Here is a 24434-nt window from a genome sequence, read left to right as displayed (position 1 = left end):
GGATACGGCCGAAAGATTCTTTCAATACGAGAAATAATTCTTAAAACAAAATGGACAAACATCCTTAAAAGGCCAGAAAGAAGCAAAAACTGAGGAGGATAGATTTATTCAGTGTAGTAGATAATATTATTATACAGAGAAAGACATGGCAAAAAGCAATGTTAGCACCCACGGGCCACGAGCAAAAAAAATAAACCAAATAAGATCGTTTTAAAAATAAACAAAGTGAATTAGTACAACATACATTTTTTTTAAATCATAAGTATCCACAAAAAGTAATCCACAGAAAAGAATTACCGTTTCCGATTAAAACTAAAAAATTTAGTAGAGTAGAGTTAGAGTAGGGTAGTTTTCGAATTTTTTTTCTTCTGATACATTGATCATATTTTTTTGAAAGCCTAGCTTTTCACAGATTTTTGTATTACCAAGCTTAAGTTTTAACTTAATAAGTTTCCAAAGAGTGAAAATTGATAAAAAGAAAAGTTTTCAAAACTTTTGTATCGTAGATCCCATTTTATAAAAGTTGGGACAGACTGTAATCCTACGAAAAACTGTTCCAGCGACTAACTTTAGATAGTATGTCGATTTTCAATTCGTAAAAGTTGATACTTTCAAATTTATTGGTAAGCACTTAAAAAGATTGAAATAATTCCATTGCTCAGAAAAATTTTCATTCATTAAGTTTCAATAACAAAATAAACTTCACTAATCTCGTTGTTGTAAATTCGAAAGTATCAACTTTCGAATTTATTGGTACCAAAGCACTCAAAAATTCAAATTATTCCACTGCTCAAAAAAATTGTTGTTCATTAAAATTCAAGTTAAACAAAAGAAACTTCGCAATCTCGTGGAAATTCTCTGCAATTCGTTGAAAAATCTAGCAATTTAGTGCAGCGATTGCAAGAGCCTCGATCACTCAGGTTAGAAAAGTTTTTGACTAGAAAATTCGTTTGCATTTTCGCACGTTGCAAAATTACAACATGACTAGGGTTGCCAGATGGAAAAATTTAAAAAGCAGAGCAGGTTAGTGCTACATCGCAAGGATTTCATTAAAAAGAGGACATAATATTATGTAAAATGTAGTTTTATGTTTTATTTATATTACAAATTTTTCTAAATTAAGTATACTGTACATCATAGATCGACATTTTTAGAGTTCGAAAGGTGCCACGGCATCTTATTACTAAGCCTTTGCTGTCCGTCCGTCTGTCTGTAAGCGGGCTGTATCTCATGAACTGTAATAGGTAGAGTGTCGAAATTTTCACAGAGTGTGTATTTCTATTGCCACTATATCAACAAACAATAAAAAACCAAGATGGCGAACATCAAAATGGCCGCCATACAAATAAAAAAGTAAAGTGAATCTTATACGATGGTGCGGAAACCCTCGTGTGCAAATTCGACTCAGCATAACTGGTTTCAGGAGATAATGTTATTTTTTTTAAATTTCAGAACCGTGGATTACTTTCAGGTCAAAGACCTAAGTGGTATCGCACTACTCGCGACATTTAAAAACGAGAGTATTCGGTGGAAAATTAGGACTCGCCCTCCTTATGGATACCATATTACGGCAGCCTCAAACGTGCCTGACGTCCTTAGAGGATTTCAAACGCAAGTTGTAGTAGGAAAAACAGCTCAGCTGTAATCCCGAAGCGTGCTCATGCGTACAACGATGACGTAAGAGAGTGCATAACTCGTGTTCTGGTGTGCATGGCTGACTCTGCACCTATAAAATGAATTAACAATTTTTTACCTGCAAAAATGCTGCTGAAAACCTGTACGTGTCTTTTTTTGCTACGTAGACCTTTATGTTTTCGATCTAAAAAAAACTTGTAGCCTTTCAAACCAATGATAATAATAATAGGGATATATTTTACGTGATGCATGTTGAGCGTTGAGGAAAACTCGATAACTTTTTGGGCCGACCCGTGTCTCGAACCCGGGACCTCATGATCTGTAGACGTATAATCCACTTGCGCCAACGAGGCAGATATAGATATCTAAATACATAAAAGAAAAGCTGACTGACTGACTGATCTATCAATCAATGCACAGCTCAAACTACTGGGGAATGAAGATAACTAATATGATTTAGACATCCGCTAACAGAGGATCTTTGAAAATTCAACATCTAGTTTAAGGGGTAAAAAAGGTGAATTTGTTTAGTCCACGTGAACGAAGTCTCAGGCATAAGCTATTAATAGTATAATAGCACGTAATAGTCTATAGACCATTTTACTATAGTAAAGTCCTCTCGACCGGATTTTCGGCCCAACAGCAGCTATCTGCGCGGGAGATATTAAGTAAGCACGCAAGCACATGTATATTCCCTTACCCTCATAGTCTGATAGAACGGCAATCCAACATGACCGGAGAGAGCTCAGACGCAGGACCGACGCCACGTTTTCACGCGTTTTTAGCACCACGAGGCACGTGGGTGAATCACAGTCAACTTTCTTACTCTAGACTTGTATTAGGAATTTCTTGAAACCTAACTTCTTAACTAAGACCTATACCTAATGAGAAAAGCCCAATATCTAATTACTGTCCATACTCGAGAATCAAATCAGTTAAACGTGCTAACCACTAAAGTAACAGGGTAGTTAACAGACAGCAACTTAACTTTGAATAGCTGTCACTATACGATATAATGTACAGTTCACTTAGAACTGAAGCTGAAATTTCAATGGGGAAAGACAAACTAACTTTACCTGCTATATGTTGCCTAACTTCAGATATGAAGCACCTACGTTACAGTTACTTTGAAAGCACTAGCCATCAATTTGTTGTTCAGTAACTTTGCTTTCGATCCAAAGTTATTTGGATTTACTCGTTACCTTACTCGTCTGTTTACTGTGCTCTGTTCCACTTTGTCCTCTGTTCTACAATTTACTGACAATAGGGTTCTCAGTTGACTGTTTTTACTTTTTCTGATTTCGCACATGTATGTTTTTGTGTCACATTCGTGCAGTATTCTCCTCTTTTCCATATTTTATTCTCCTCTTTCCCATTTTGTCCTGTTTTAACTATTTATTGACAGCGGATTTTTCAGTTGAGTTTTTTACTTTTTCGAATTCGGTATATGAATTATTTTTGTGTTCGCATTTTTGCACAATTCCTCAATTTACTCTGCTCTCTATTCTGTCTCCTGTTCTAACAATTTACTGACAAAGGACTTTTCAGTTAGTTGTTTTTAATTTTTGAAATTCAGTACAATATTCATGCACTATTCGTTGATTTCCTTTACTCTTTTCTAATTTATACTCTGTTCTAACGTGTTAACTGTTCTGTGTTAACTGAAAATGAATTTTTCAGTTAGCTGTGTTTACTGTTTTGGATTCGGTATATGAATTATTATTTTGTACACATGCATGCCCTACTGATCAATTTATTCTCCTTTTTTCCACGTTGTCCTAGGCACCGACATAAATTATTTTTGTGTAGGTAAATCATAATCTCATCTGTAAATAAGGAATGTGGCTTTAATATAATTGGCCAGCACATTTTAACATAATATGACTAGCGTAAGTTTGCGAGAGCACTGTACGCAAATGAATTAAAATAGATATACCTTCCTAGTCTACATAATTTACTAATTGAAATGGCATGCAGTTCATTATTATTCTCAAAAGCAGCGTAATGTTTTTTGAAGTAAACAAAAACTTGGATATAGGTAGGTACTCTTTAATATACGGGTAAGTATTAAATTTTTGCCAAACCTTGTGGCAACGTTTCTCGGAGGAAAAGAATGTGGAATGTTGTGTTTCAGCTAAGCAGACAGAGGTAAACCATAATTATTAAGAAATTCAACGTAGGCAGATGCCCAAGTCGGTAATTTTTACTAAGGAGGAAAAAAAAACGAATACTTCACGCTGCTTAGTTTAGCCGTTTTAAAATATTTTACGCTGGTAGGTATATTCATTTCAACCAAACAAAGCATTAATTAAAAACACAAAGTGGACTACAGCGCTCCCTATATGTCTTAAAAGTACCCTAAATCCTGTCTAAGAACCTTGCCTCAGGTATTTCTGTGCTATATAACAAAACCTAGCAGCAGAGTGACATCATCATTATCATATTAATATGATCCGTTTTATCCTTTGGGTACGGAACCCTAAGAAGCATACGGTCCTGTCATTGCTGTCGAGCAATAACGTCCACGGCTGGAATTAGGTATCTAAAACTTAGGACTAGGACTAGGACTAGGACTTAGGTCGCTTATACGTAGGGGCTTCCATGTTACTACATAGTTTGATATCGTGTCTATCTAACACCCGTATTCACAAACGTTACTATGAGGTCTCATAGTGCCCTCGAACGCACAGTGTCCGTTCCACCAATCAGATGACTGTATCACGTCAATTTACAATGATCTGATTGGTGGAACCTACACTATGCATTCGAGCGCACTGTGAGACCTCATAGTAACGTTTGCGAATACGGCTGTTAGAGTCTGCCAACACTACGCTTTCTCCGAGGTAAGTTGCCTCGCTTATTACCATTTCAGTTTCGCAACTCGTTTAGCGATTCGTATGTTATTAGCACGTCTTGTATCCACCAATAAAAATAATGACGTAGATACCACGAAATTAAGTAAATTACTGACACACATACTAAAGATAAAGATTATCAGAACGCAAGGTAATTCCGTACGTATGCCAGAGTATTTGTCAAGTCTCTTGTGGTTGCCAATCGTCCAAATTGAGCCGTGTTTAGCGTTTTCATCTTCAGTTTCACTCTTGAATTTCTAATTTTGTTTTAATATGCTCGCTCGACTTCATACCTAGTCACATTTGTGACTAGGTAATAGGTATGAAGTATGAATATTGTCACATTTCACTAGTTGTGGTTTTTGAACTCGGTTTTATTTTTCTTTTGATTTTTTTTTATTTTTCAATTTTTAGTGGCCCCACTGTACTATAATATGCTATGCCCAGTTAAAACCCTACTGTTTACTAAGCTATTACACTATTAGAAAGTTTGTATGTGTGTGTGTGTGTCTGTATGTTTGTTACTCTTTCACGCAATAACTACTGAATGGATTTGGCTGAAATTTGGAATGGAGATAGATAATATCCCGGATTAGCACATAGGCTACTTTTTATCCCGGAAAATCAAAGAGTTTCTACGGGATTTAAAAAAACCGAAATCCACGCGGGCGAAGCCGCGGACATCTTCTAGTGATAAATAAATTTTAACGCCTGGCAAGTGCTAACCCTACGGGCCTACTTATAAACTATATCCTAGCGCTAATAAAAAGTCGTAACTATTGTATAATGTTTGCAAATAACATGAGGTAATGATGCAATATTTTGGCGGCGCTATTTAAAGATTAACCTAATAAGACGAATACGGATTTCACGCTTAATCTGCTAATACTTTAACTAAGTATATTCTATAAGGTACCTACCTACTTAGCCGTCGTTATAATGCGTAGATAACTCAAAATTTAAAAAACCTCTATAAGAAAACTAGAAAAGAGCTGATAACTTTCAAACGGCTCAACCGATTTGCTTGGATTATAGCTAAGAACACTCTCGATCGGCTCCACCTTTCAAACAAAAAAATTAGATTAAAATCGGTTCATTAGTTTAGGAGCTACGATGCCATAGACAGATACACAGATACACACGTCAAACTTATAGCACCCCTCATTTTAGGTCGGGAGTTAAAAATGGCGCATGAGAAGTCATTTTGGACGGACTATTACATAATTTGAATTTTATATTAAATTCGGATATACAGGGTGTTTGGTAATTAGTATAATATAATGACGACATGTACCCATGCTACTTTGATCTGATAAATACAATGCTGAAGTAAAATGACGAAATAAATTTTTTTTTTATGACGAAGTTTTCATGGCCCTAATGTGCCCTAACTCACTGAGATCGTTGGCCTCGGCCTATCTAAAGATGGCCAACGATCTCAGTGAGTTAGGGCACGTTAGGGTCATGAAAACTTGACATTTTTTTTTTTTTAATTTTGTATGGAAATTTTTATAATTTTATTTCGTCATTATACTTCAGCATTGTGTTTATCAGATCAAAGTAGCATGGGTAAGTGTCGTCATTATACCTATATTAATTACAAAACACCCTGTATATAAGTAAGTATATAACTTTGCTCATTACGTACTCACTATCCCGATTTACTGAAGTTATTATTCTAGTAGGTAAACCATAATAATTCAAAGGTCAAAGGCTAAAGAGGAAGTTAAATCTATTCCCCTCGATTTTAAACTGTGTAAGATTGATAGCACAGGCTAAAGTTACTACTACCGACTTAAAAACCCTACGTATTTCCCTACCGAATAGTTTAATTAATATTTCGTTTCCTTAAATTTTTTCTTCCACTCCACTGTATAATCAAAATACATAATGAAATCGTTTCAAGCGGCGAGATTGACGGTTTTTTGTAAACTTCCTCGTTTCCTTTGAGATAAAGATAAAAACATGTTTACAATACAATGCAAATGATTTCGTTTGTAATTGAATTATCTACGAAGTACCGTACTCTAGCTTTCGTTAGAGTAGTTAGACCACAATATAGGACGGGTAGGTTTGATTTTTAATCCCCGACCCAAAAAGAGGGGTGGTAAGTATTTCGTCTCACTTTAATTCCAAAAATATGCTAACATTTGATTAATAGGTACTTACGTGAAATAAGGATAACTTACTCAAAAACAAATACAATAAACCGTCAAGATTTTCAACAATCAAGTGCAATCGTAGTTAATCTCAGACTTGCGAGACAATTCAAGAGATCTTAATCTACTCGTAAATGAATCTCAGCTATAAAATTATATTACGGTCAGTAATACAAATTCTTCATAATATTACAAGTAGGTACCTAGATCTATATTCAAACTTCACTTAAGTTATTCTTTTTAAATCTTGGGTCATTAATGTTTAATTTACTAGTGATGAAAATCCGCAGTTCGCTTTTGGGTTCTGTAAAATGGTTATGTCCAGCAGTGGGCGTATACAGGCTGATGGATTATATTGGATACCAAATTAAAAAATTGACATTGAGCTTTTGAACTTTGAGTCCCAACTCTGCAATAACAGTAGAAAGGTGGTGCTCCCACTAGATTACAACATGGGGTTATTCAAGGGGTGGATCAACAAACTGAAAGGCCGGCCACGCATTGGCAGTTCCTTCTTGGTGCCGCAAATGTTCATGGGCGGCGGTAATCACTTAACATCAGGTAAGCCGCCTGCTCGTTTGCTCGCTATTTTTACCGTTAAAAAAAGAAAAGCTCTCATTCTTTCCACAATTGAATTTAAAATAGCCTTCATCTCGTATACTAGACTTGAATCTTGTGAGAGAAGATTCCGTTTCAACATGTCAAGTGCTGCCCCCTTTGCACTCGCGTGGAAGTAATGAATACGCGTTATTGACCTTGCATATATCTGGTATAAAGGTCTTCGCACATTACACAGACTCGACGTCGTCGACTCCACTCCGACTCGACTCATAGCATGGAAATGCAAGTCGTGTTCCTTAAGATTCTTAGACTCTTCTTTTACTTTTCTCGTTTAGTGGCTTTTTGTAGTGCCAGACCAGCACTATACACTTTGCCAGTGTCGAGTAGCTCTCTTTTGTGATTCGTTGAACCTGCGTCACAGTTCACGACAGTTAGGGAACTTGAAACAAACTGTCGATACTTCGCGTCACTGACAGGCGTCAAATGTTCTTACATTTGACGCTAGGTAGCCTATTTTTCTTTGATTTCACGTCACTTTCATAGGTATTTAACATATCGTCGATTCAGGATCAAACCGAGAGTTCCTTCACTCTCTAGTTCAATCAGCCTGCATTGTCTATACATCGATCCTGCATCTTTAACGTGCTAATGGTGATGAGATCAGATAATATCATTTTTTGTTAATTTCTGTCTTTCGTTAGGCACCTTTGACTCGAAATGAAACATCGAAACATATAAATTGATCAAATTTGACAAGCAAAATGAAAAAATCACTTGAGTGAGTGACACCGAGTTTTTATCAGTTCTTCTCAGTAGAATCTGCTTTCTGAACCGGTGGTAGAGCCTTGACATATCAAGTAGCACCATTTTACGAGAAATAAATAAATTCATTTTTATTTTCAGTGGTCGAGCCTGTGTAGTGTGCGAAGAGCTTAACCCGGCCTCTGCCACCATCTCGAGAGACGAGTTTATTTAAATTCAAGACTGAACCTTTTTCATTTCTCAGAAAAAAAAAAAGATTTTAAAAATAACAGTATTTTGAAAAAGTACCTAGCACTATATGGGTTAGTGAAGACGTGGACATTCAGACAGTGACATAGGCTGCTGATTGTCCCGAAAAATCAAGGAGTTTTTAAACGGGATAACTCTGGACCTCTTATATGAAAGCTCAGAGCGGGCGATGCGATGGAGACAGCTGTGCGTGGAGTTTCTCTACGTGCATTGTAGCAGACTAGTTTTATTAGTAAACATTGCGTTTGACGTCAAATAATTATGAGTGTGAGAAAACAATAATCTATAAGTAATTGCAGTGACACTATAGGTCAAGCAGTAAAATATAATAACACTGGGGATCTCCATAAAACGATTACTTCTGATTAAAATAATCTCTTAGACACCTATAACTTACATTCAGTTAGTTATCACGTACGAGTCACTAAGGAGAGATGAAGATACTGTTAACTAGATGATGCCTGCGACTTCATGCTTGTGGATTAAGGTTTTTTAGAAATCCCACAGGAACTTTTCAATTTTCCGGCATAAAATGTATAGCTCATGTCACTCTCCAGGTCTTTAACTTCCACGCGAAGGTGATGTCAATATGTTGCTTTATTACAGCGTGATTGAATAACTAACCAACCAATCTTTCGCGTAATAATAATAACTATTGGCTAGTGCTAAAAATCCCGTGATAACTCTTTGATTTTCCGGCATATAAAATAGCCTGTCACTCTCCGGATCTTTAACTGTATCCATGCATAAAAACCGGCCAAGTGCGAGTCGGATTCGCAGTCGAAGGGTTCCATACCATCCCACAAGACAGGTAGGTATACGTATCTAACATTTTAATGTAGAACACTGCTATCAATGTGATTTAGTCATAGATATGTGATTTAGTAAAGTATATTTTTCGTGCACGCATTTTAATTTTTTTGGTGATGTAACTGTTACGGGCAATTTGATAAGTCCGGGCACTATTAATAATGGCCGGTCTATATTAATAATGCCCGACTCAATTGGGCAATGTGATTAAAACAGCATGATTAATCACTTTTTCCTGCCATTATGAATAATGCCCACCCTATCTTGGGCAAAGTAATAAAATAGGTGAACTGTAGTGTTTTTGTTTATTAAATGAAAGAACCTAACCTAACCTAAGCTTTTTTTTATACGTGGCAAAATCCTCATGGATACCACTGTGCTCGGGGAGGCGAGGTGGTTATGTCGGACTCTTACCGACTAAAACCCCACGGCTTACCGTGTCAATCGTTGTTGCTGGGCACAGAGACACGAACGTATTCAACTCCGACCCAGCTAACGGCGCCCGCCAAGGCAGGCCCAGCTCTGGGACTAAAAGGGGCCCCAACACCGTTTTAGGCTCGCCGGAAATAAGGGCTTGCCTTCTAACTCGAGGACCTACTCTCCCCCGGGTAACAGACTCCCCGTGTCTATTACCCGGAGGCCCTACTTAAGGGGGCAAGCGACGGTCATGTGCAGCACGCCTGCGCCCGATTCTCTTGCGGCATATAGGATGAGAGCTTTCTCAGGCTTCCTCTCTCAGCCGCTCCGCTGCCTCCTTCTGCGTCATTACTGCCTCGCTGAAGGAGACCATCGCTTGCCAGGCCCTCTCACTGTCCACCATGGGTTTAGTCACGGCGGGCAATGAGAAGTCCTGCCCCATAATATCCACCAGTGACTGACGAGGCTCCGCCCACGCCGGGCACTCAGCCAGCTTATGTTGTGCTGTGTCTGAGACACTACCGCACTGGTGGCATTCCTATGGTGACTCAAGCCTCCTCTGCCAATGGAAGAGGAGCTAACCTAACCTAACCTAACCTAACCTAAGGCCCTCCCCTCGCACGTACGCGCCCCTGCCAACGGCCGCGGTCCAATTTATCACATTGTCCGGCTACAAGTAGGGAATTATTAATACTGCCCGGTCCAAGTGATAAATTCAAGCAATCTCAAACACTGACTTATTACATAGACCACGAGCCGTCGGGCATTATTAATAAGGGCCGGTCAAAGTGATAAATTAATCACTTTGCCCATCGCTCTTGGCAATTATTAATAATGGCCGGTCCTTATTAATAATGCCCAATTAATCACGTTGCCCGTAACATAACCACAAATTCACGGTTCTCGGATTTTTTCCTTTACTTGTGCTATAAGACCTACCTACCTACCTTTCATGATTCTAGGTCAACCGGAATTACCCTATAGGTTTTCTTGACAGACACGACAAACGGACAGACAGACAACAAAGTGATCCTATAAGGAACCTTAAAAGTCGTGTCAAATAACGACTAACCAACAACCAAACAGATTTACGCATTCAGAATATATATAATTTAGTGAAAACAAAACAGTGAATCATTAATGAAAGACAAATAGTTACAAAGTAGCAATCTATAGCAAAGTTTATCGCACAGTAATAATTCTAAGTTACATATTTGTGTAATATATGTTCTAATGATTAGGTAAGTAGGTACTTTCATTTATAGTCCTGTAGAAAATCGCAAGCAAAATTCTAAATGCTCTGCCGTTGAATAATAAAATACTAGTAAAATGGTAAACGATCATGAAATACATAAAAAAAGGTTTTTTTTATCTATCGTTTTAAAATCCATGTAAGTAGTCAGTACTTAGTATGTTAAGTAGTTCCTACGTTTTGATAATAATTGACTAACTCTATACTCTATCCACGGATAGAAGTTAGCAATTATAGCGCTCTCTCTGTTATGTATTTCAATACAAATGACAGAGACAAAAATCATTTCGAGAGACCAATTAAATTACCAAAGCCCAAAACAAACGAAACTATATGGTTTCGAATGGAACTTCGAATGATTTTTTTTTAATTTTTTTTTAATTGGTTGGTGACTCGAAATGGTTAACGTCTACTGAGATTTTTGTCTCTGTCATTTGTATGGGATTACGTAACAGAGAGAGCGCTATCCGAACTTCTTTCCGTGGATAGCATACTAACAAAAATTCTGTTTATTAGAAAAGTAATTCATTCACAAAATCATCACAAATTAATATAAACAAATCATCCCAAGAGTAGATACGAACAAAGCTACATAATAAAACCTTTTAAAAACCTTTCATTATAAACCTGTATTTCGAGTTTTATTGAATGCCGAATGCGTTTGAAGAACTTTATTCTATAGGACCTACCTAATAGCAGGAAAATGGCAATCTTCATTTACATATTTTGCATAATTTTCGCAATATTTGCAACAATCTTTAGTTTTTTGTCGTCGTAACCTTCAACCACAGTTTTATAGATCGTAAAGCAGTGCCTACAACCATATAAGGTACTTGCCATAAATGGTCAGACGTCTTTTTTTCCGAAAACAGATACACGGTTGACTGTGAGCTCACCAGGATTAAGTGTATAGAAATTATTGACACATTACTTTAGTATATACTATTTACAATTATACTTCTTTTTTGTTGTAATTAGTAACCATGAACTCAACTATTGCCTAAATAATTACGGTTTATCTAGGCATTATGGAACATGGACTCACCACTTCAGAAATAACAAAAAACTGAGACTTTAAACGGGGTTTATTTGGTGTAAAGTGTGTCCAAAGTAAAAGAGTAATTTTTTTTAATTCAAAATTAATCAAAATTTTCTATAGGTACCTAGTTCTAAGTTAAAATAAATACTTCATCAATTTAACTGCTTTAGAGTTACGTAGCAGAAGAGAGCTAACGGGATCTTATTACTAAACTTCTGCTGTCGTTTCGACCGTCCGTCCGTCTGTCTGTCAGCGGGCCTGTATCTCTTAAACCGTGATAGGTGGAGTCTTGAAATTTTCACAGAATGTGTATTCCTATTGCCGCGCTGCTTTAACTACAAATGATACAAAATGTCTGCCATGTAAATTAAAACAAATTAATAAGTAAGTACATTATCTTATACGAAGGTACGGAACTTTTGTGTGCGAGTCCGACTCGCACTTGACCGATTTTTAGAGTTCCGTACCTCAAAAGGAAAACTCAACCCTTATAGGATCACTTTGTTGTCTGTCTGTCTGTCTGTCAAGAAACCTATATGGTACTTCCTGTTGTCCTAGAATCATGAAATTTGGCAGGTAGGTAGGTCTTATAGCACATATACAGGAATAAATCTGAAAACACTACAAAAAAAATATGTTTCAATTTTCAAACTAAGATAACTAAGTATACCAAATGGGGTATCATATGAAAGGGCTTTACCTGTACATTCTAAAACAGATTTTTATTTATTTTTATGTATAATAGTTTTTGATTTATCGTGCAAAATGTTGGAAAAAATACCCGATTCGGAACCCTCAGTGCGCGAGTCTGACTCGCACTTGACCGATTTTAATTACCAGTTAACCATCACTCGGCAGAGAAGGTTTTATAAAGATAATATTATTACCTACACTTCCGATGTCGAGCATCATTGTTCAGATCAATGTCACCACACAAAAGGCAACAGTTGGTGATTTTCTACGCTTCAACTGATCCATTTGTATAAAGACGTAAAGTGTCTACAAAAATTATATGCAATACTTTGTAAGTAGGTACATACTTTACATACTCAGTCTACTTCTACCTACTGTACTACTACTAATAAATAATTGAATTAATAATGCCTAGTTTAAACTATTAAGGACGTTATAGCATTGATGTTGGAAAAGCCAGTTGTATATGTATCTGTCGCAGGTATAATTATTGTCAAAGCCGGGATATTACAATCTTACTAGTGATATTATAACTAAACGGTAGATTGTCAATCGACTTCATTTCTTGTAACTGAACGTTCTGATTTTAGTGTCATTATAATGGCACGGGGTCACTACAGTGATATTGCAAGGCAATGATATTTTGACAAATTCACTGGTCGTTAGATTATGAGGCCGCCTCTGATTAGTCCGTCTTCGATGTTGAAAACAATGGTTGAAAAAGAATTGACCAATCAGAACGCTTGACGTCTCCCACTGCCAATCAATCATAATATACCTATTTTTTTTATAATATCACTATAATAATCCCGTGGCATTACAATGTCACTAAAACCAGGCCGATAAGTAAATCTCACTAGTGAGATTGTAATATCACGGCTTTGACAATATCCCTGCGACATATCTAACAAAACGAGTATAAAAGGAAAAGTTAACTGACTGAGTGGCTGATCGACTATCAACAGCTCAAATTACTGAACGGATCGGGGTGAAAGACATGCAAATAGCTATTATGACTAAGAAAGGATTTTTTAAATTCATTTAAACTTAATTGTGTAATTAATCTACGCGGGCATAAGCTAGTATAAGTAAATAAAATAAAAATAGAAAAATAAAATACAACTTTACTACTAATTAAGGTCAAAATTTTGCACGTGCAACTCGAAGCTTTTTCACATTTCTGCACTAATTAAGTCAGATTTTTACGCTCATTCTATTCCTGTTTTGCATAGCTCGTGGTTAATATGGATTTTGATTGATATATTTATCATTGTTATTGCCCGATTTTGTACCACAGTTTTCAATAATTGCGAATAGTTAATTAAATACACGTACTTAATGTACCTTACTTCCACGGACATTAATAGTGGACTGATTTTTCTGCAGAGCTCGTAAAGATCTTTTTAATTTTAGCGTTTTTATCTACGATCGATAGTTAAATGTAGTTTAAAAATTTCAACCCCGAATTTCACCCCTTTTTGCAATTGAAATAATACCCAATATTTTTGAATTTTGCATTTGCAATTAAGTTGGCTATTGGGCAAGCATATTAGCATTTGTAAGTAGTTACCTACTGAAATAAGCAGTTGTAACAGACGGACAGACGGACGCATAAGGGTACATTTTTACCATTTTGGCACTGAATCCTAAAATGACGCTAAACGAGTCATTGCATTGGTCAATTTCAAAATAAAACCTTGTATTCATTCATCTGCTTACGCGATTAGAATAGTTGAAAACAATGTCATGAAAGCAGGAAAGTCAGTCGTTTTTCCTCGTTAGATTGTGTTGTGCTATCAAAGACTTTACTCTAAAGTTTATTTATTTATGAAATAATTAAATCTTATTAACAACTAAGCGAAAACTCATCTTATTAACTTACTTTATATTTTTTATTAAAGGTTTAATAAATAATTAAATCCTTTGTCACTCAAGGAACCTGAAATATAAATACTCTACAAAGGAATCGCGGTAACTTAGAAGGATTATTGACAGGTGAAACTTACAATCCTTTCCAATACGATATATATTTTTTCAGTAATATATAAATTATTTTAAAGGTTTTTTTTTGTATTATCACAGACGATAGTGTGGTAATAGTTAACACAGATAAGCTGCAGGCTCAAAAGAGCTAGAACCCGGAGCCATGAAGCCAGTTGAAAAAAAAAAACTGTTTGGTTTTAAATGACTGACATCCAGGGCTGCAAATAAATTTAAAAAAAACTTTAATTGTCAATTTTCCCGCGTATTCAAAGTCAGGGCTCTACTTTGATTTCAACTGATGGTAGTGTCGATGCTCTAAGATGGGATCGCAGTAACTTAGAAGGATTATTGACAGGTGAAACTTACAGTCTTTTCCAACAGGTAGATCCCAGGGATTATCAGTGGAAGGTACCCGAGCATGAAAATCATAGAGGTCCAGTACGCGGTGATACTTCTAATACCGTAGTATTTGACTATCACGTCCTGAATTATAGTGTACTGCATCCAATGAATCGAACTCGAGGCTGAACTAAACGCAAACAGGCACAGAATCAGCCATCTAAAGCGAAACGCTTTATATTCCACAGGACATTTTTTCGTAGGGGAATCCATCCCTCCCTTTTCAGCAATGCCTTCCATTACGCTTCCGCATATGGCTTCGAAAAATTTCGAATTCGTCATCCTCTTATAATATAACCCGTATATAATCTATCTAAAACATTTATTTCATTCAGAAAAAAATAAAATTATTTTAAAGTTTTTTTTTTTAAATAATAACTTTTTTCCTCTGAATTTATTTTCTGCGGTAAAATTGATTAATAACGGTTTGGGCCTTAAATAACTAACTTGCTCCATTCAAACGTAATTTGGTCCTTATTTAAATATTAACCAATCAAACTAGATGTAATTTTGTAGGTAGACACTTTAAAGACTAATATCTATGTCTGTGGTTTGCCAATTTTCCGTAAAAATAACCATTTACCAGTTTTAAAATAACACGGGGTTAAAGATTAGTATGTAAATGAGACCGTGTAAATTTGAAACTGAATATTTTTAACCCCCGACCGAAAAAGAAGGGTGTTATAAGTTTGACGTGTGTATCTGTGTATCTGTCTGTGGCATCGTAGCTCCTAAACTAATGAACCGATTTTAATTTAGTTATTTTTTGTTTGAAAGGTGGCTTGATCGAGAGTGTTCTTAGCTATTATAATCCAAGAAAATCGGTTCAGCTATTTGAAAGTTATCAGCTCTTTTCTAGTTACTGTAACCTTCACTTGTCGGGGGTGTTATAAATTTTTAATTTACACTTGTAACGCAAATCTATAAAATCACAGACGTAGCTATAAGGTTTAGCTACAAATATAAACTTACTTTGGTATACATATATTTGAGTTTGATTGGTTAGTATTCAAATGAGAACCAAATATGTTTGTCCTGAGCACACTACACAAATAAATTAAAAAAACTGTTACTGTCAATTTTCCCGCACTTTTTTTTACAGATATCTAGGTTTTGGTTCTAGGCAAAGGCGATATAAACGCGCGACCGCCCGATTTCGACTGCATTTCAGCAATCATTTTTTCAGTAAAGAAATCTACATACTTTGGCAGGTATAAATAATTATTAAGGTAAATACACTTAGTTATCATTCTTTTGTTAGACATATTCCCGCGACTCTGTCCGCGTGAATTTATGTTTTTTGAAACCTTGAATAGAAGCATATTAACTAGGAACTAGGGTATGATTTCTAAACCTAACGCCTATAATTTACCAAGATTTTTCTTTGCAGGAATGGAAACATAGTTACTTTTCTACCTTGCGGCGAAATAAGTAGGTATTTACCTTTTTACCAACTGCACGAGGAGGGTCATATTTTTTACAGCGTATGTATGTATGAATAAGAATCCCTATTAAGGGGCCCGGTTGAATAGATTTTTAAAAATCATCATAACGCTTCTTACGCAGTTTTACGTAAAAAAATTACGATTTACAAAAAAATGTAAAACGAAAAAATTATTTTGATAAAAATTAATAAAATTATTAGGTACTTGAATAAAAATGAAACCCGACTGCGCAAATGCCTCCTTATCTGAATTAAACTTTAGTTAAGGGCTGTAAAAAAATCTCAGCCGGGGACATACAAAATAAAAACCGTTGATTGTTAATGCTCCTGCCTGCGACATTCTTATGCACAGATTCTTTAAAGTAGTACTAAATGTACTACTAGTACTAGTGGATATCCGGCGTGTGTTACACTTAAAAAAACTTCGCATTATTGCCTTTCTAATGTTTGGGGCACATCGGTTAGATGATTTTAAAGTTTACAACGGACATAGGTAGAAGCATTTCGTGTTTTATATATCTTTATCATATTTATTTCTGTAATGAGTAAGTTTTATTAAATTGATTATTTTATACATTTTAACTTAGCATTAACTTAATTACTTATGATAATTAGCTCGTACGATGTGTCGCGGAAGCGCCATCTTGAAATAATTCGTATAGGTACTTACCTAGTACTTAAATACGGGTGTTAACGACGTTTTTATTTTAGTCTTGTACGAAAAGTCAAACGGTATTATTATACTTTTAGAGTTAACATCCTATTATTTGATTTACGGCCAAAATTAATATTCAATCTTATCTGTAATCAAAGAAGACTTTTGTTCAGTTGTTCGAAACAAAATTCAAAATTTTAGTAGAAATTTAATTAACTTAATCACAAAAATCCTTGGGATTTATAACAACTTAGTCTCTCTCTCTTTCACAAACCATAGATTAAAGAATATTGAAAATTTCCTTCAAAACTTATCTGCGAAACCTTGTGCGAAACGTTATATTAAGGTGTTATTGAAATAAATTATTTATTTAACTTGAATTTAAAATGTCGAGTGATGACGATGATGGCAGCAATAATCTAACTCCGGAAACTATTAAAAGTGCTTAAAGTGTAATAAACGATTTGCTCCCAGATATTTCTAAAGACAGATAGGTAGGTACCTATATAAGCATACGAAGATTTTGATTTTAATTTTGATTGCGAGGTGCGAAAAGCAGAGTATGCAACTTGGGGATAATGCTGTCTTAGTCTTGGGCACCCCTAAATCCCGCGCTTCACTCAGGATTCTAGATGTAACACCCTCGCTACGCTCGGGAGTTACTCTGAAATCCCTCGTTCGCTTGGGATTTATCCAGGTGCCCGTGACGTAAGACATTACACTATCCCCATGTTGCATAATCTACTATTAAATAATGCTAACTTCTAAAACGATTCTTCTACTTCCCTTAGATAGAATGGTAGTAACCTAAGGATCTCTATAATTATTAATTATACTACGTCCTAGAACTGTCAATACAAATCAAGTTTAGCGAAAAAACGTGTTGTTAGCTTATAAACAACTTGACGGCTAGTGTAAAGTATCATCCAAACCTGCGCGACCAAAACGACTATGAAGCGAAAACATCAGCCGCGCGGCGATCGCCACCCACGATATATTTTAGTGGCGCTAAACGATGAGACCACTACTACACAAATCTACCTAGATTTGGGTCGTGGACGCTCCCGCATCGCGTCCCCACGCATATGTGGCCGTAGCTTTATGTTTAGTTCGACAACTTTTAGAAACACCATTTTTGTTCGAAATAGTCATCGACATTTAATTCAACGATCGAGGTCAACTTACAGTTTTATCCAACAGGTAGCTCCCAGGGAAGATCAGCGGGATATACGAGATCATGTAAATCATCGACGTCCAGTACACAGTGATGCTGCTAACCCCGTAGTACTTGACTATCGCGTCCTGAATTATAGTGTACTGTATCCATTGCATCGAATTCGAGGCCGAGTACAGCACGAATATGCCCAAAACCAGCCATCTAATCGGAAAAACTTTGTATTCCACCGGGCATTTTTTCGTTGGGGATTCCACCCCTCCCTTTTCAGCAACTCCATCCATCACGCTCCCGCACACAGCCTCCAAATTTTTCGAATCCGTCATCCTCTTATAATGTAAATACTCGTATATAACCTCTCTACAATATTATTGTCGTTCGGAAGAATAAATTTTCGCTACGTTTATCCTATTATAATATGGCACATAAATTCTGATTGAAATCTACAATAAATATATCTACTTTCACTAATAAATCATCTATATATTATAAGGTTTTTTTTGTGTTTATTGTCTGTGATAAAGCTACGAATATTTAATGTTATTGTCAATTTTCCCGCGCGCTCAACTTTTTTTACGGAGCTAAGTTAACCAGGCAAAGGCAAGCGAGACGCGCGGCCGCCCGCTCACGACTGTTTTCCAGCGGAGAGTTGGTCCATTTTCCAGTTTCCACGGCCCACGCTCAGGCACTTATGCTCCCTATACACCCTTCCTAGAACATTGTTAACGCTAGTAACCTAATAATATGTACGTTACCTAGCTATTAAGTAACTCTCGCATTTATACTTGCGATCTGACCTAGCTTCGCACGTGTGCAATGTATATGTACTTGCTATGTATGTAATGTAATTGTATGTGTGTAATGTACTTACTAATGTCAGAGGGAACTAGAGTGAGGGAACTCTCGGTTTGATCCTGAAACTACGATATGTCAAATATTAGGCTATGGTAACGTAAATTAAAGAAAAATAGGGCTACTTTAGGGCTACCTGCGTCAAATGTACCTATTAACATATTTTGATGACTGCCAGTGTCGTCGAAGCCTTGACGTTTTTAACCCCCGACCCAAAAAGAGAGCTGTTATAAGTTTGACGTGTGTATCTGACTGTGGCATCGTAGCTCCTAAACTAATGAACCGATTTTAATTTAATTTTTTTTTTGTTTGAAAAGTAGCTTGATCGAGAGTGTTCTTAGCCATAATGCAAGCAAATCGGTTCAGCCGTTTGAAAGTTATCAGCTCATTTCTAGTTACTGTAACGTTCACTTGTCGGGGGTGTTATAAATTTTTAATTTACACTTGTATAAGTACTATGTAGAGATATGGGTAAGGGAAATTAACGCTATAACTGCTAACAGAGTAAGCAAAGTTGATCCCACTACAGGATATTGACCTGACTCGACAATTGGATGGGTGACAAACTTTGTAAGTCTTTAGCCTTTTCGTTTCCCCCGTGTCTTGGAAATCGCCTAAAGCCGATTTAATATTATTCTGACGTCACCATACCCAATACCCATAACTCAATTAGTCAATCATTAATTACTAATAAGTACAAATTACAATATAATTACGTAGCGTTTCAATTGATTATCAATTATGGGATTAAGTAGGTCAATTAATTAAACGAGGAAGCGAGGTCTTCATTGGACGAATTTGTATTTGTCTGTCTGTCCGTCCGTCGTCGGTCTGTCAGAGCCTCATAGCTTTGGAATGATGCACATAATTACTTCAAATCCATAAATGATTATGTAAATCGTTGGCATCGTTGATTATGTAAAGCAAAGGCCTATCACGGCTCATACCTATACCTATTTTATTTTATTTTATTCAGATACAAGTTAGCCCTTGACTGCAATCTCATCTGGAGGTTAGTGCTGATGCAGTCTAAGATGGAAGCGGGCTAACCTGGAAAGGGTGTGTCAGTTTTCATCAAACCCATACCCCTTTGGTTTCTACACGGCATCGTTGCCGGAACGCTAAATCGCTAGGCGGCACAGCTTTGCCGGTAGGGTGGTAACTAGCCACGATCGAAGCCTCCAACCAGACCAGATCAGAAATTTAGAAATTATATAAAATTCCAAAACCTTGCCGGGAATCGAACCAGGGACCTCCCACTAATAAGACCACACCGCGTCAAAACTTATTATTAGTATGGATTAAAAATTAAAATACGAAACTGAAGGCCGCCTGAGTGAGATAAGGCTTCAACAAGGTTCTCACGACAACAAGTGTAAATTAAAAATTTATAACACCCCCGACAAGTGAAGGTTACAGTAATAACTAGAAAGAGCTGATAACTTTCAAACGGCTGAACCGATTTTCTTGAATTATAGCTAAGAACACTCTCGCCACCGCCACCTTTTAAACAAAAGAAACTAAATTAAAATCGGTTCATTAGTTTAGGAGCTACGATGCCACAGACAGATACACAGATACACAGATACACACGTCAAACTTATAACACCCCGCTTTTTTGGTCGGGGGTTAAAAATGTTAAACGACACGGGAAAAAGCTGACGTCTCTCATGATTACACTAACTGGCTGTTAAACAGTTAAATATAATCTTTTTTATGTGTACCGCAAGTGTGTGGGACGCTGGGTGCCCTTCCGGCGTCCGTGTTTCCTGCCACTTGTAATAATTTCCATAGGATTCTACGCGTGTTCCCGGAAGACCAGCACGTCTATTACAAGGCCCATCTATACTAATAAATAAAATTGGAGTGTCTGTCTGTAATTTCGAAATAACTACCTCATATTAAGCTCATATGGTTATTTGAACGATACCATAACTGAATCACACGTTTTTAAAATTTTTGTCTGTCTGTCTGTCTGTCTGTCTGTCTGTCTGTCTGTTTGAAAAGGCTAATCTTTGGAACGGCTGAACCGATTTTGACGGGACTTTCACAGGCAAGTAGACGATTGACCAGGGCGTAAAATAGGCTACTTTTTTAACCGACTTTTAAAAAGGGAGTTGTGTTTTTCTACCTATGTACACCGAAATCTCCGAGATTTCTGAACCGATTTGCGTCATTTCTTTTTTAATCGATAGAGGAACTTTGCGACATTGTTTCATAAAAAATTTGGAGTCCAACTCCTCAATCCTGATGCTGCAGGGGATCTGACCAATCCACGCGGGCGAAGCTGCGGGCATCAGCTAGTCAATAATAATAATGTCCTCCCGAACCAATTTCGGCCGCCAGCGACCAATCTCCATAGAGACTATGTGGAATTACGCTTTTTAATAATCCTGTGGGAACTCTTTGATTTTCCGGGGTAAAAAGTTGCCCATGTCAATACAAAAGGGGAAGCACCTGCCACCCCTGTACCAAACTTTATATAAATCGGTTAAACTGTTGGGCCGTGAAAAGCTAGCAGACAGACAGACACACTTTCGCATTTATAATATTAAGTATGGATAAACATCTGACTGACGCTAGAGGTCAACGAATGTTCCGTAAATAGGCCACTCGATGTCCATAGCTACTGCGTCGTATGTGGGGGTATTGACCCGAGTTTTGTACGCTATACAATGCGGGTTTGAAAAATACTAAATCAGTAAAACTACAAGATAAGACAAATGGTTATTGGCATTGGATTGGTAGTAGTATGATAATATCGCTAAGTTTTTGCTAGCGTTCTAGTTACAATCTGTATATTAGTATTAGTATGGATATGGATTTAGAAAGATTTCACTATAAAAGCTCAATAGAAATACCTCATCAAAAAAAATCATTCCACCGCTTTTAAATCCCGAAATCCGCAAAATACGGCCGTTAATCTCATTCAGGTGGACAAAGCCGTTGTTGATCCAATCCGCTTTTCAAACGGGAAAAAGGGATCATGCCATTGACACTGATTTGTTTGGAAAATTCGTCCTCGAATAAAGAAGAGGAGAAAAGGACCTACACACTTATATTTTTACTATTAGCTTATACCCGCGGTTTCGTCTGTAGGTAACTAACGGTCTAAATGAAATCAATCTATCTGTAATAATCGATTCATAAGTTACTTAGTTAGCCCTTTTAGTCAAATAGACCATACAGTATTTGACAAACAAGTGTAAATTAAAAATTTATGACACCCCCGACAAGTTAATGTTACATACAGTAACTAGAAAAAAACACTTTCAAACGGCTGAACCGATTTTCTTGGATTATGACTAAGCCACCTTTCAAACAAAAAAAACTTAATTAAAATCGGTTCATTAGTTTAGGAGCTACGATGTCACAGACAGATGTACACAGATACACAGATACAAACGTCAAACTTATAACACCCCTCTTTTTGGGTCGGAGGTTAATAACAACATTGCTAAATAACTTGTTGAATCTACAGATAGAGTACTAAACTGACGAAATTAATAATTAATTTCGTCAGTTTAGACTTACGAACTGAATTAGCTAAATTACATTGTTGCATGGACTACACAAATTTCAAACCCCTATTATCTACCCTTTAGGGGTTGATTTGTCAAAAATCCTTTCTTATCGGATGTCTGCGTAATAATAGCTATCTGGATGCCTTTCAGCCCGATCCGTCCAGTAGTTTGAGCTGTGAGTTGATAGATCAGTCAGTCAGTTAGTCATGTATTGGCGTCACTCAGAAAAGCAGGTATTATTTAAATATTTTTATCGAATTATTGGAATGTCCTCTCCAAAACCAACACAAAAAAAACACAAGTTTAATGTGTAAGGTTATCCGAGAGTTTTAATCTAAACAAACTAATGCCAAAATAAATCATTTAATTAGAGCGTGATTGCTATCACAACATCTAATTATTCAGTTCACAATCGAAATACCGAAAATATGCGATATCGCTCCGAATCTCGGAAGGAGACTGAACTAAAACCTTCGAAACACCCGTATTTATGCAAGTTCAATCTTGTTGGCCTCCTAGCAACAGATTGTATGACATCGAATGAGCGAAATATCGATTTTATCAAACTACCTGCATTAGATAAATTAATAATTTTATATTATTTTTGACAACACGAATCAATTTTTAAAAATAACCTTACAGTTGTCACCTTTCTTCTATATATTTGGACTAGCTGCTCCACCCAGCTTCGCTCACGAGATATTTTATATGTAGATGTAATATATGCCTACAGCCTATGACCATCACACTAATCACACTAATATTATAAAGCCGAAAGTTTGTATGTGTGTGTGTGTGTGTGTGTGTGTATGTTTGTTACTCCTTCACGCAAAAACTACCGGACGGATTTGGCTGAAATTTGGAATGGAGATAGATAATATCCTGGATTAACACATAGGCTACTTTTTATCCCGGAAAATCAAAGAGTTTCCACGGGATTTCGAAAAACCTAAATCCACGCGGGCGAAGCCGCGAGCATCGGCTAGTCTGGAATAATGTCCTATTGTCTTTCAAATATCACTCTAGAGTCAAGAGTCAAGGTTACCGCCCTTTAAAGTTAAAAGAAAGAAAATGCGGGTAATGCCTACCTGTAGTTTTCATCTGTTTTTGGGTGAACACTGAACACACACAGAGTTTATATTGCACCACCTAAGGGACTAATTTTAATTTTCTATCTTCAGCAAAGTCGTTATAATCCTACACAAACACAATATTAATTAGTTAGTTAATAGGCTCACTCATTATACCTGTAAGTGCCCACCCTTTCATATTACACTAGCTGATACCCGCGACTTCGTTCGCGTGGATGTAGTTTTTTAAAAATCCCGTGTGAACTCTTTGATTTTCCGGGATAAAAAGTAGCCTATGTGCTAATCCAGAGTATAATCTATCTCCATTCTAAATTTCAGCCCAATCCGTCCAGTGGTTTTTGCGTGAAGGAGTAACAAACATACACACACACACACACAAACTTTCGCCTTTATAATATTAGTGTGATTGAACATAATATATTACGTAATTTTACTAGGACATAAGTTCAGGCAAGCTGTTCAGCTAACGACCTCATAATTTATGAAAACGCTGCTCCCCACTTTCCGCAAGTTTAATTGCGTTTCTTGGTCATGCGGTAGACGCTTGCAAGACGTTAATTACCTATCAAATGTGAGGAGACGTGATTAACCCATCGACGGCTCACTACAGAGTACGGGTTGAGAGGGCTTTGGCCATAGTCAACCAACCACTCTGGCACATCGTCAAAGTCTACATCCGTACATAGTTGGAATTCCTCGGACACGTACGAAGCGATTTGCTTCCTAGTTTCTAATCCGAACCGCTTGGATATGGAACGCCCTTTCGGCATCAGTTTTCACTACCACTTTTAATATGGACCTACCTTCAAGTCAAGAATGAATAGGCAACTTCTAGACGAGCGCGTTCCATCTTAGGCTCCCTTCCATCATCACTTGCTAG

At 36.8% G+C, this 24434-nt stretch overlaps 1 protein-coding gene and 1 long non-coding RNA gene across 6 annotated transcripts in view; one reads left to right on the top strand and one right to left on the bottom strand.

The window, feature by feature from the left end:
- Positions 1-23444, top strand: part of LOC123871293 — a 28480-nt gene extending 5036 nt beyond the window's left edge. Inside the window, exons 2-3 of one of the 2 annotated variants that reach the window (XR_006797248.1) lie at positions 10938-10947; positions 23433-23444. This is a non-coding gene — a long non-coding RNA (uncharacterized LOC123871293). Of the gene's footprint in view, positions 1-4818; positions 4829-10937; positions 10948-11572; positions 11585-23432 lie in introns of those variants that run through there. The other variant, XR_006797247.1, reaches the window with a different exon arrangement.
- The window catches only part of LOC123871271 (uncharacterized MFS-type transporter C09D4.1), a 49431-nt gene that overhangs the window by 13403 nt on the left and 11594 nt on the right, over positions 1-24434 (bottom strand). Inside the window, exon 1 of one of the 4 annotated variants that reach the window (XM_045914994.1) lies at positions 18099-18749. The exons of 2 other annotated variants lie outside the window; for them this stretch is intronic. In XM_045914994.1, coding sequence (XP_045770950.1) covers positions 18099-18413 — 315 coding nt within the window. In that variant the 5' untranslated portion in view covers positions 18414-18749. Of the gene's footprint in view, positions 1-14781; positions 15166-18098; positions 18750-24434 lie in introns of those variants that run through there. One more of the 4 variants, XM_045915002.1, reaches the window with a different exon arrangement.

Source organism: Maniola jurtina, chromosome 2 (genome assembly GCF_905333055.1).
Source record: "Maniola jurtina chromosome 2, ilManJurt1.1, whole genome shotgun sequence".
NCBI classification, from domain to species: Eukaryota; Metazoa; Arthropoda; class Insecta; order Lepidoptera; family Nymphalidae; genus Maniola; species Maniola jurtina.
The sequence above is the reverse complement of the archived record's forward strand: the minus strand, read 5'-3'. Positions and strand labels throughout refer to the sequence as shown.